Raw genomic sequence first — 14,323 nt, 5'->3', positions numbered from 1 at the left:
CATGCCCCTCCAGTCTCACCCCCATCCTTGCTTCTTAGAACTCTCCTGCTGTGTTGTTGTAGCACTCCTCTTTTCCCCAGCCTCCCCTGATGACTCCCAACCCCCACCCCACAGCCTGGCAGACAGACAGGGATCCTTGTGTACCACTCCCTTACCTCCTGCAGCTGATGTCCTCTGGTCTGGTCCTTCAACTCCAGTTCACCATCACATTTTTTTTGTTTGTTTGTTTGTTTTTTTGGATTTGGTTATTCGAGACAGGGTTTCTCTGTGTAGCCCTGGCTGTCCTGGAACTCACTCTGTAGACCAGGCTGGCCTAGAACTCAGAGATCTGCCTGCCTCTGCCTCCCAAGTACTGGGATTACAGGCATGCACCACGACCGCCCGGCCACCATCACAACTTTGAAGAGACATTCTACAGCAGGAGCCGTACCCTGCAGTGTTGCCTGCTTTCTGCTGTGGGTTTCCCCAGAACTGCCACCTCTCACAACTTCTCTGCACTTAATTTCCCCCGTGTGTGTGAACCTGAGATGGCCTAGGTGGTTTCCTTCAGTGGACAGTGGTGAGATTTACCCGGAGCTGTTTACTGGAGGTCTTAGGAGTTTGTTACATGGATCAGGAATTGTAAGGCTTGGTGTTGATCAATTGTAAGTATGCTGTGCAGCCCTCCTATTTATCCACGCTGGATATGTTTCCCTTTCTGTTGTCATTATGAGTGTGACAACCTAAATGTCATCATCATCATGCCATTACCATCATCATTGTTATCATCTTCATGGTCAACATCATTGTCATCATCAACAACAACATCATCATCATCATCATCATCGCAATAAATGCAGCAGCAGCAAGAGCTAACATGAGTGTTTGTTTACTATATGCCAAGAACTTTGGCACCGAACACTGGTATGGCACTGCTGGAGCCAAGATTTAAAGTCACATTTTGTGACCCCACAGCCAGTTCTCGAGGTCAATACTACATGTTCTCCTCCACAAACTGAAATTGCTCATGTAAGCATTTGGGTAAGGGTAGAAGGAGAAAGTGAAGGGGGAATTTAATCAGCTCCCACCCCCCTTACCCCTGTCTCAGATTTAATTAAATCTGCTTTTAGAAGTAGAAGTCAGAGTGATCATGGGTGTTGTTCTGGGTGAAAGGGCACGCTGACTTCTTAAGCATAGTGGATTTGGTGGCTAGGGGCTGCCTGCCACACTTGACGGCCCGCACAGCATCTCATATGTACAACTGTCAAAGGAGCTTGCTTTGTCTAACAGCTTAATCCCCGTGTCCCTGTCACTGGGAGGACATCAGTCAAAGCTTTCAATCAATTCCATTTTCAGCCTCACCGATCACAGATTCTACCAGCGAAGCTGAAAAGGGGAGTGGAGGGCTCTTAAACGCAGCTGAGAGGGAGCAGGTGTGCAGCCCTGTGCTTTCTGAACATGAGATGTAGAGCCCATTCCCCGGCAGCAGAATTAACTTTCACATAACCTCCATGTAACTGTGAACTTGAGGCCCTCCTCCAAGTTCTGTCTGTGTGAGAGCCAGCCGTGGGAGGTGCAGACGCTGTGAAGATTTCCTTGTTCCAGTCAAGCTGTTTTTATGCTGGGAGATCTTGTCTCTTCTGTACCTCATCTCTGTAGCATCTTGTGCCTGTGTGGAATCCTTTGAGAGGGTTCTGTGCACACATTCCTATTATGGTCCAACAGTACGGTGCAGAGAGAAGATGGCTGAGACCCAGCTAAGCAGAGAAAGTGGCAGAAATGCAAAGCCATGTAGATTCATCTGTGTCGAGCGACTCATGATGTACATCCTCGCCCTTTGGATCTGAGGCCTATTTTTAAAAAGAGCGTTGGAAGAGTCCAAGTTCTGAGTCTTGGGGTCCCACTCTGTGATGGAAGAGGTTCTGGTTATCTGAGAGGTCGTTATGAAATACTTGTTTATAAACTGTATCCACACCTTGTTACCATGACCACAACACAGCTGGTCTGAGACAGATGCTCCCATCAGTTTGTCACTTGGGCACTGGCTATAGCACTCCGGTGTTGGGGGTTCTTGTTATCAGCCCCAAGGAAGCCCATGGAGGGCTGTTAGAAAGAGTGGAGTTGGATTATATTAATCCTTGTCAGAGTCATGGAAAAAGACATTTTCTTCTTGCTGTAAAAACAAATGTCCCTAAAGAAATGTTCGACATCCTTAGCCATCAGGGAAATTCAAATCAAAATGACCTCACACCAGTCAGAATGGCTAAGATCAAAAACTCAGGAGAAAACAGGCACTGGTGAGGATGTGGAGAAAGAGGAACACTCCTCTACTGCTGGTGGGGTTGCAAGCTGGTAAAACCACTCTGGAAATCAGTCTGGCAGTTCCTCAGAAAACTGGGCATGATACTTTCTGAGGACACTGCTATACCACTCCTGGGCATATACTCAGAGGATTCCCCAGCATGTAATAAGGATACATGCTCCACTATGTTCATAGCAGCCCTATTTATTATAGTCAGAAGCTGGAAAGAACCCAGATGTCCTTCAACAGAGGAATTGATACAGAAAATGTGGTATATATACACAATGGAGTACTATTCAGCCATTAAAAGCAATGAATTCATGAAATTCTTAGAATGGATGGAGCTGGAGAACATCATCCTAAGTGAGATAACCCAGTCTAAAAGAACACTCATGGTATGCACTCACTGATAAACAGATATTAGCCTAGAAGCTTGGAATACCCAAGACACAATTCACATATCAAATGATGTCCAAGAAGATGGAAGGAGAGGCCCCTGGTCCTGGAAAGGCTCAGTGCAGCAGTGTAGGAGAATACCAGGACAGGGAAGTGGGAAGGGGTGGGTTGGAGAATAGGGGGAGGGAAGAGGGCTGATGGGACTTTGGGGGAGGGGGAATCCAGAAAAGGGGAAATCATTTGAAATGTAAATAAAGAATATATCAAATAAAAAAATAAAACCCTAACTAGGACAGAAAAAAAAAGAAAGAAAACAAATGTCCATTTTAGCTCCCGCCTTCACCCATCCTTGACTACCCCCTTGGAAATGTGTAGACAGTTCTAATATAAAAAATAATGGCGTCATGTACCACTGAACTACACACCTCTGGGGTTGGAGAGAGGAAGATCATTGGTGTTTACTGGCTACTATCTAAGCCCTGGTTCAGTGAGAAACTCCATCTAAAATGACTAAGATGTCATTCACTATTCTCTTTTGGTCTCGACACATATATGTACAGGTTCATATGTCCTCATATGCATGTTCACATATCCCACTCCATGCTCATACACAGATACACAGAACAGAGTTCAATATCCACAAAGGAAATACTCCAGTCATCCCGTCCAAACAAGTGAGCTTTTCTAGTTTTCTATCTAAATAGCCTTGATGTTGATAGTTAACCCTAAGATATTCCCAGGTGCTCACAGAAGCAGAAAGCCATTTTTTAAAAATACCGTTTCTCTTAGAAAGAGTGTCTTGGTCTTGTGCTTAAGATTGTCTCTTTCCACCTACCCCAGGTCCCTTTGGTTCTTGGGTAGCCCTTTGACTACATTTCGGCTGCCTCCATCTTTCACAGCTTAGCAGATGTCACACTTGAGCAAATGTAGCCTGACAAGCTGAATGAAATGGTCTTAGTCTGGAAATTGGCCATGTTGATAACAGGTTATTAATTTAATCAGCCTCAAGTTGATAACAGGCACCTCCTGTGGAAACAAAGATAATTTGCTATTGATTGTGATCGCATCTCCTGATAGAAACTCTGGGCTTATTGTGTCTTGTAAAAGGCCAGCACACACCAGCCTTCCACAGAGTGAAGGAGACAGGAAAGGGAGGTGTGACAGAAGGGAGGATCATTGTACACACTGCGTGCACTGGAGAGATGTGTCTGGCCCATTGTTCTGGTACCTGCTTCCTCTAGAAACCTTATAGCTATGCTTTTATAATAATCCACTTTGAAATGTTTGCTGTTTGTAAAGCAGAAGCAAGCTCTGCAGCTTCCAGGCAGAAGGTCATTTTATAGAAAATGTTCATTCATGTGCAACAAAGCTTATTTCTTCTACAGGAACAAAAAGAAATAATGAAGCCTTCTTAAAAGCTGTTTTTCTCCAAAGAGCAATCTTCTTGATAGTTGGTAAATTATCCTTGCCACTTCTATTGGAATTGAAAAGTAAAAACATTTGTATCAATAAAGATTATGGAATATTATTAGACTCTCAGATATGATTTCAACTGGAGCCACAGCATGATGTTGGGAAGCAGTGATACCTGTCTTGCTTCTGCTTTATCTCTTTGTCAGTCTTTCTAGATTCTTCCCTCCATACTGGGGTAAGGTCAATCATATGGTCTTTGTGTAGGTTTTTGAGTAATAAAACTTTTCAAAATACCATCTTACTCCAAAACTCCCATTGTCTGAGACATTGCTTTAGTACTTACTTTTCTTCTGGATGCTTCCATTTCTCAAGAGCACAGCTTGAATCTTGCTGATTTGGGGACATGTCCTTGCCTTCCTGGTAGCGTTCTTGCCCCTTTATCTGTAACTAGTCATTTTCCCTTGTGCCCATTCTGTGAATTACCTCAGAGTGCTTCCTAGTCTGCTAGTGGACAGCCCCAGATCCCACTATGGAGAGAATTCTAATTACACTTATTATAGAAGCAGCTTCAATTAACCTACTCTGTTCCAGGGGGCTGGGAAGTGCCTCTCAAGACCAGAAGGGAAATGATTTCATCACTAGTGGGAATGAAAATGTAAATTTGAATGTCTTACTTAGTATTTTTGAATATAATGGTCTGTTTTGTTATTTGTGTGTTAATGCATGTGTGGCACATCAGGTGTCATGTGATATTTGTATGTAGTACATGCATATTAATGTTCAGGTGCTGAAAAAAATTTGTGCTCATGCAAAGGCCAGAGCACAAGCATGTTTATCACTTTTTGCCTGATTTCCTTCAGTCATGGCCTCTCATTGAACCAGTAGCTCACTGTGTAGGTTATGTTGATCAGCTAGTGTGCTCATAGGATCTGCCTGTCTCTACTTTCTAATCCTGGGATTCATTTTTGCAAAACTATGCTAGGATTTTATGTGAGTGCTAAGGATTTGAACTCAGGTCCTCAGGATTGCAGAACAAATGCTCTTACCACTAAGCCGTCACCCTAGACCTTGTAATGATTCTTGAATGAATTATGAGTCCTGATGTAAGATACAAGTGTTTCCACTCTGGAAATCAATCTGGAGCTTCCTCAGAAAATTGGGAATAGATCTACCTGAAGATCCATCTATACTACTCTTGGGAATATACCCAATAGATGCCCCACCATGCCACAGGGTCACATGTTCCACTATGTTCATAGCAGCCTTCTTTGTGATAGCCAGAAGCTGGAAACAACCTAGTGTCCCACAACAGAAGAATGGATACAGAAAATGTGGTTCATTTACACAATGGAATACTACTCAGCTGTTAAGTACAAGGAAATCCTGGGTTTTGTAGGCAAATGGATGGAACTAGAAAATATCATCTTAAGTGAGGTAACTCAGTATGGGAAAAAAAAAAGAGACAGGGGCAGTGGCAGAGCCCACATAGGAGAACATAGGGGCATAGGGGAACACTGGCTAGGCCTGTGCACCACACCAGGGTAGGGACTATAGGCACCCCAGTACCTGTACAGCATGAGACTGTTTGGCTAGCGGGGAGGGAGGTCCTTGCTCAGAAGGCTGTGCCATTCTAGCATGGACTTCCCAGGTATCTGTGGAAGAAGCTTGGCCCAGACAAGGCTAGATCCTTTCTTGGTGGCTGGAAACGCTGAGGCCTGCTCCGTGCTTCTTACACAGCAGGTTTTGATAAAAGGAGACAGTTCATAGTTTTAATGCTTTATTATAAAAGGTAGAAAGAAAAAGGAGATAAAAAGGTAAAGAGAGAAAGAGAAGATAGAAGAATGGTCATGACCATGTGGAAAGAGGAGAAAGAATAGAGAGGGGGGGATAAAGAGAGGGGGCAAGAGAGGACAGAGAGAGATAAGTGGCCAGAGAGAGTGAGGAGAGGCAAGAAGCCTTCTTTTGTAGTAGGCTGGGTTACCTGGCAACAACCAGGTAACCGAGGGGCAGGGAAAGCCTGGCTGTATTCAGGTGACTGTAGGGGTGGAGTCCAGCCAGAACACTAGGGGCCTGGGACATGGCCATACATGACTGATGGCCACAGGATTATGGAGTTGAGGAGTCAGCCTCTGGGAAAATAGCTCACAGGTTCTGTCCCTTGTAGAATGTCCTACTGGGTCTCCAGAGTGGCCTTGCTCAACCAGGCTACAGATAGCCTCATACCACAGTTCCACAATTCAGACCCAAAGGACATGCATGAATTACACGAATGGAAATGGAGAGGAGCCTGAGGAAAAGAAGGCCCAGTGACAGACCCAAAGTAGGATCCAGCTCAAGGGGAGATCCCAAGACCTGGCACTATTACTGAGGCTATGGAGCACTCACAAAAAGGGACCTAGCATGACCACACTCCAGAAGACCCAACAATCAGCTGAAAGAGTCAGATGCTGATATTTGTACCCAACCAATGGACAGAAGCAGCTAATCCCTGTTGTTGAATTAAGGAAGGCTAAAAGAAGGTGAGGAGAAGGGTGACCCTGTAGAAGAACCAGGATTCTCAATTAATCTGGAACCCCGAGATCTCTCAAACACTGGACCACCAAACAGGCAGCATATATCAGCTGATATAAGGCCAACACACATACAGTAGAGGACTGTTGAGTCTAGGTCTATGTTCATTCAGAAATTATGTACCTAACCCTTAAGGCACTGGAGGCCACAGGGAGTTTAGCGGTCAGATGGAGTTGGGGGTGGGGACATCCTGTTCTATAGTCTATGGTAGAACCATCTCAGGAAGATCACCTGCTAGTTTTTAGCTTCTGCTTGAAGGCTCCTGGCAACCACAGAGTCTAGGGGAAGAAAAAAGAATGAACCAGGCCATTCTGGATACAGTGACGACTGTAATTCTGCCTCACTGTTTCCATTCTCTGCACCCTGTCTATTTAGCTTATGTTGATATGATAGTACAGACAAGTAATAGCGGGCCCAATGTTAATGGCCACTCATTGGCTGCCTCTGAACCAGTCTTCACTGTAGCCACAAACAGTGTCAATTATTATAGGTTCTTCTTTGGAGTCACTGTAGTCAAAGTCTCACCTTATTTGAGGAAGAATTCATCATTTAAATGGCATTACAACCTTCATATAAGTACTAAATGTATCATTGCAAAATGTTAAACAAAACCTACTAAATATATGAACTGTTTTGAAATCTTTGTTAAATGCTAGTGTCATATTATAACAGCTTTTACAGCACAGGGCTTTTAGTTTAACAGGGGGAATAAAAATAGTTCTTTGCTGTTCCATATGTTTTTTTTATGACTCTTTTGCTTTGAGGGTTTTCATATGTAATTGTCTCTCCCCAGCTCTGGGGATTTTTTTTATGAACATTTATTCTTTTCACTTGTACACAATTTGTTCCTGCTGATTCCATCAGTGGGAGTCTGTAGTGAGTTCCTTCTTGGGTTAAAATCGAGGTTCCATTATCTTTCCCTCCTCTCTCATGCTTTCTTTTCTTCCCTTGTTAAGTTAAAATAACTAAGGACAAAAGGAAAAAATAGAACAACATCAACAAACCCATTTTTTTTCTTCTTATCCAATTATTACTGTGAATTGTCTGGCCCTGCCTTCATGGAAAATTTGGCCTCTGTGATGTCTTCACCTCTGAACTTGATTTAAGCATTTGGGCAGGAAACAAGAGATTGTGGTATTGTAGAGATGAATACATGTGGTCCTTGTCACAAGAAGTGAGATGTGATGGTCAATGAAATGCTTTAAAAATGCTTTAATGTCCCCAATGTCCCCTTGGCAGCTTTCCCTTCATTGCTGCTATTAATAGTGTCCATATTTCATGGTCTCTATCATTTCTTACTTATAAAGATGGCCCTTGTTTGTATTTGTTTTACTAAAATGGAAGAGCTATGTAGAAATATAAAAAGTAAGGGCAGTGTGGCTCGCCTTAGGAATTCTACCTCTTAGCCCATAGGTGCTTTGTCTGGGGCCCCTTCCACTTCCACTATATTGTTACCAATTTTTATAGAGCAAAGAGCCTTTAATGAAGGGGAAAGGCAAAGCTGGGGTCCAAAGCTTCTGTTTTTCTTTACCTCAAAGCTTAGGCTGGAGTCTTCAAAGCCCTTTTAAAATTTCCAGTATTCAATTTTAATTAAAAACCACATTCAGTTCTATAATCCCATCTGCAGATTCAAAAGGGAAACTCACATAAGCGAAAATTAACTTATTATTATTAAAAGTACACTGCTTTTCTAACAGATATAATGGAGAAGCTGCTCTCCCCAGGCTCCATGGCTGTTCCTTACATAAGAATATTAACAAATTTAATAGATTTTTTTTCTCGCCTGCAAATGGTAATCACACTTACTTTTTAAAGCTGATCTCATTTGACTTGAGTGATAAGGATATTTGCTCAGAAAAAAAAAGAAACTCTAAGCCATTGCTTTCCATGGCCACATACCAGAACTTGAAGCCAACGATCTTGACTTTGTTAGGTGAATATTACTTTATTTTTATTTTATTAAAAGTAAGAACTTCTCTCCTTCAGATTCAATTATAGGTAAACTATGGTCCATGATACCCTTTTGTAAATACCATTTCATATAGGGAGAGTCACAGGCCACTTGTTCTTCCTCCAAGGCCTGTAGTTTTCAACCTGCTGGTTCTCATGACTATTGGGAGCAGCAGCAGAGCGTTTTCTCTGGCTCTGGTTCCCTTACATTCTCCCTTAAAATGTATGCCTGTCTTCCCTAGTCCTAGCAGGCAGGTTGGGATAGCCCTGCATCTGTCTGTGGGCACACGAACATCCATCTATTCTGAGCCTTGACATCTATTCTAAAACACTTGACAGCTTCTCATGAGACTGTGATAGGCAGCTGCCCATTGACCTATTTCTCATGAGTAGTGTTTCCTAAACTCTCTAGAGATAATAATGGGATGCAACGATTTAACTTGAAAACGAACATAAAAACTTTGACCAGAAGAATTAGGTTTTCATGCCCTCTCTGTTGTCAGCACAGAAGTTGTGGTCTGGCTCTCCTCAGCAGTAATGCAGTAAAACCTAGTTGTTTTCAGTTGTTACCTCCTGTGCCCCATTTCTTGCATTTCAGTGTTTATTGCTGAAACCCATTTCATGTTATACTATATAGGAACATTATAAGCTATGTATAACATATGTATCCTACACACACATGAAAGCACATATGAACAGAATATGTTAGCATGAAATACAGTCCATATTATGTTACACAGGAATTTGTATGTTATATGGGATGCATGTGTATGATACACTTATCCATACAGATACATTCATTCTTATGTAGATCAAACATTATATACGAATCACTCTTCAGGTATCCTTTCAATTTATACATTTCTATCTTGTTTTCTTGTCAGACTTAAACTACTTTATTATTTTATTCTATTCCAATTCTTTGCTCTTTGCAGTATCACCATTACAGTTATTGTGAAATTTTATTTTATTTTATTTTTGGTCATTTAGATATTTCATCACCTCTTCCCCACCCCCACCTGCGGGTTCATCACTCCTTCCCTATCCCTACCCGCAGGTGCTTAGGCACCATGTAAAAAAATCTCTTGAAGATGTTTAAGTACTTGAGTGCTCACAATGTATGAGTAGTTTTGGTAATGTAAGTGTTTAGCCTTGCATAATATTTATCCATAAACCTCCACCTGCAACTGATTTCACAATGTGGGCTTAGAGATTCTAAACCTGATACAAAGATTAAAAGAATAAAGCTCACAGACCCAGCTTTCTTCTGTTACACCTTGTCTCTCATCTGCCACAATTCCTGAAGACACATTTACAGATTGCAGACTGTGATCCTTGGGGATGATAAGCTACACTGACTGGGAAGATCATGATCCAACTAAACCTTAGGGCAACGTACCCAGTCTCTCCTTATCCTTTCTTCATTTTCTGTTCTCACTCTTCCAATCTTATGTCTCTCTTCCATAACGATTTTCATGCCTTAAGATGAAGATGCATATGTACCTAGAAAGATGAACAAGGCCTGAGAAATCTTGGAGATTTTGTGGGTAACACCCAGGGACCCCAGGTAGACTGTGAAATGAGCACTGTCCTCAGTCTGTGGTACCTGGACTCACAGGAATGACACCTGGAGCAAGATTTTGTTAAATGTTGCTCCCTCTCGGAGCTTCTGTATGGGAGAGTCCTGAACAGGATCTGGGATTTTTCATTTCTAGCAAGTTTCCCAGTGAACCAATGCAGCCAAGGTAGGCACTACATTTTAAAAACTACCACTCTATGGTCACCCTGACAGCAAAAGACTTACATATTTTCAAGGAGGTATCTGAGGTCCAGAGCAAGGCAGGGCCTTCCCCAGCATCTCCCAATGATAGAAGTATAGCTACAGGGATAGAGTGGATGGAGATCAGGCATTCTGCCTCTGGTTCTTCTATATGTTCTCCAGGGTTGGTTTTTAATTGCTTAGAGCAGAATTCTTGGTGACTTACTAGAGGGAGAGTAAAGAATACAACTGTTGCTCCTCCTAGATTCTTTCCTGTGGACATCTGGCCTCTTTCTTCATGGCCTATGGAAAAAGAAGCCCTGGTAGTCTCTACAATTGCCCAAAGCTACCCTGAACACATTAGCCTCTTAACATCTATACCTAATTAATCATGGAATGCGTGTATGTTGATTCCTGACATCTAATATATGATTCCTGGACATGACTCTTCTAGAGGACCCTGCTATACCTCTCCAGGGCATATGACATCTCTTTTTTAAAGAAAATTAGTCAACTATCAAAATCACTTTGCCTTAACTTGAGAATTCAAACAGTAAGGTATTTTCTATGAATCAACACAAATTAATTTTTCAAGCTTGGCTTATTAAACTTGTTTTTGTGTGTGTGTGTGTTTTTTAAATGTCTGTGCTGATTAGTTTTTGGTTTTGTATTTTAAAAACTGGACACAAGCTGTAGTTTTCTGGGAAGAAGCAATCTTAATTGAGGGATTCCCTACATCAAATTGCCTATGGGCAAGTTTAAGGTATATTTTCTTGATACATGATTGATGTGGGAGGTTCCTGTCTGCTTTGGGCAGAGCTACCTTTGGGCATGTGGTCCAGGATGGTATAAGAAAGTCGAGCAAACCATGCTAAGCAAGTCATGAACTCTGTGGAATCTGCCTCAGTTTCTACTTCTAGGTCCTGCCCTGATCTCCCTGCATGGTGTATTATAAGCTGTAAGATGACATACACTTTCCTTCCCATTTTGCTTTTGGTCATGGTGTTTATCTTGGATAAGAAGTAAGCTACAACAAGGTCAAAGCAAGTAGCAGAGACACCAAAGATGACCATGGGAAAAATAGAAATGATTAGGTTTTAGATTTCTTTCTATGATGTAGCAGTGACATATTATTTCAATAAATAGGAGTTTTCTGTAATGTTCTGTAGCCTATATTTTCATAGAAAATACCTTACTGTTTGAATTCTCAAGTTAAGGCAAACTGATTTTGATAGTTGACTAATTTTCTTTATGTAAAAAGAGATGTCATATGCCCAGGAGAGGTATAGCAGGGTCCTCCAGAAGTGTCATGTCCAGTTTTCTTAGGAACCGCCAGACTGATTTCCATAGTGGTTGTACCATCTTACAATCCCACCAGCAGTGAAGGAGTGTTCCTCTTTCTCCACATCCTCGCCAACACCTGCTGTCTCCTGAGTTTTTAACCTTAGCCATTCTGACTAAGGTGAGGTGAAATCTCAGGGTTGTTTAGATTTGCATTTCCCTAATGACTAATGATGTTGAGCATTTCTTAAGGTGTTTCTCAGCCATCCAAATTTCTTCAGGTGAAAATTCTTTGTTTAGATCTGTACCCCATTTTTTAATAGGGTTATTTGGTTCCCTGTGGTCTAACTTCTTGAGTTCTTTGTATATATTGGATATTAGCCCTCTATCAGATGTCCCCAGCATGCAATAAGGACACAAGCTCCACTATGTTCATAGCAGCCTTATTTATAATAGCCAGAAGCTGGAAAGAACCCAGATATCCCTCAATGGAGGAATGGATACATAAAATGTGGTATATATATACAATAGAGTACTATTCAGCAATTAAAAACAATGAATTCATGAATTGTTTTTTAGGCAAATGGTTGGAACTGGAAAATATCATCCTAAGTGAGGTAACACAATCACAAAAGAATACACATGGAATGCAATCATTGATAAGCAGATATTAATTAGCCCTGAAGCTCTGAATACTGAAGATACAATTAGCATATCAAATGATTCCCATGAAGAAGGAAGAAGAGGGCCCTAATCCTGGAAAGGCTTGATCCAGCATTGTAAGGGAGTACCAGGACAGAGGAAAGGGAGGGGGAAAGATAGGAGAATGGATGGAGAGAAGAGGACTTATAGGACATATGGGAAGGGGGGAAATGGGAAAAGGGAAAGCTTTTGGAATGTAAACAAAGAATATAGAAAATAAAATAATAAAAAATAATAAAAGAAAAAAAGAAAAAAGATGTCATTAAATATTTTTCTTTTTTTCCACGTGACTTTTTTTATTTGATATATTTTTTATTTACATTTCAAATGATTTCCTCTTTTTTGGACATTAAATAGTTTTCATAAGAATATTAATGCCAGATTTGGTGGCACAAGTCTATAATCTCAGCACTTGGAAAGAAGAGGCCAGATGACTGTGAGTTTTATGCTAGCCATGGTTACAAAGTAAAACCTTATCTCTTAAAAACAAGGGCAATAGATGTGTGTCAGTGGTACTGTACTTGCATAAGGCCCGGAGTACTAGCCACCTTCTTAAAATAAAAAGTGTTGGTGAACTTACTGAGACTAGTTTACCAAAAAGAGTAAGAGCTGTGGTTTTATGGGGCTTGAGTATTAATTTAGTCTTGGCATTGCCTTATTAAGATGCACATTATTGCAATAGCACAGGCATAGAATAAAATGAAAATAACTATTTCCTCCTAATAGTATATCAGAACTGGAGCAGAAAGAATTAGCATTTTGTTTGTTTTGTTTTTTCAAGACAGGGTTTCTCTGTATAGCCCTGGCTGTCCTGGAACTCACTCTGTAGACCAGGCTGGCCTCGAACTCAAAAATATGCTTGCCTCTGCCTCCCAAGTGCTGAGATTACAGGTATGTGCCACCAAGCCTGGCAAGAATTAGCATTTGATGATTAAGGAAATCAAAGAATTATTTCCTAAACCAGTGAGGAGGGCCCTAAATCTACAAGGATTGGTATCAAAGCGACTCAATAAATCTTGATTAAGGACCTTTGATACCCAAGTTATACCCTTTCTAAGTAAGTTTTGAATTCTCATTGATAATCAAGTGCCAGGGTCTGAACAATTCATGGATGAACAGTAAATCTTTATTTTAGGAGACATAATTGGACGATGAAGGCAGAAACTAAAATTTTACTGTGGTAGAATATTCTTCCATCTCATGGGAACAGCTATGCATAACAAGGAGGTAACCCATCCTTTTCAGATGGGAATGATCCTAGTGTTTCCATACTGTGTGGTGAAGTCTTTGTCATGGTTCAGATTCTGATTATTACCTTCTGTTTTTCAGCGTCTTGTGGAGGCTGCAGAGGAGGCACACCTGAAACATGAATTTGATGCTGACTTGCAGGTAACCAACTATAGTTTGAGTTAAATTCTTGGTCTGTTTTAGTGGCTGATGAGAAATGGTTTGAAAGGGTAGAGCCAAATTGGCATGGTTGTATCTCTTTCATGTTGGGTGAGGGTAGCAGTCCTCAAATTGGTTCCACCAATGGCAGTGATAGTAGGTGATATCACAGGCTTACACCTGTGAACTGGATTTCAGTGAATTTTCCTGATATGAGGGGAAGAGTTATATTTAGGCTGACACTAAATTTGTTAGGGTACTCGGTGGTAAAATGATAAAGTGGTAGGTATTCAAAATCCTATTTTTTAGACTGCATTTTGAAATATGAGCGACTGGAAGCAATGTTGTGATGAATTTAACCTTGAATTCATTGTTAAAAACAAGAATCTTATGCTTAAACATTAAGTCATTCATATACTTAGGAAATTTATTGTAGTAGAAATTATAATCACAGCTGACTGTAAAAAATATTAGCAAATCTAGCAAAAGACAGCAAGTGAACAGGAAAACCTGTTGGGTCCCTCTTGATGACATTATATTTTGAACTGCTACTGAGTTTTTGTGCCTTCTCTTCATTCAAAGAA

General features: G+C 41.1%; 1 protein-coding gene across 1 annotated transcript in view; it reads left to right on the top strand.

Moving 5' to 3' along the window:
- Cacna2d3 (calcium voltage-gated channel auxiliary subunit alpha2delta 3) overlaps positions 1–14,323 on the top strand; it is an 827,632-nt gene that overhangs the window by 238,355 nt on the left and 574,954 nt on the right. The window contains exon 4 of the mRNA XM_052190624.1: positions 13,683–13,742. Coding sequence (XP_052046584.1) covers positions 13,683–13,742 — 60 coding nt within the window. The remainder of the gene's footprint in view (positions 1–13,682; positions 13,743–14,323) is intronic.

This window comes from Apodemus sylvaticus, chromosome 8, assembly GCF_947179515.1.
Source record: "Apodemus sylvaticus chromosome 8, mApoSyl1.1, whole genome shotgun sequence".
Classification (NCBI taxonomy): domain Eukaryota; kingdom Metazoa; phylum Chordata; class Mammalia; order Rodentia; family Muridae; genus Apodemus; species Apodemus sylvaticus.
This window is presented reverse-complemented; position numbering and strand designations above follow the sequence as displayed.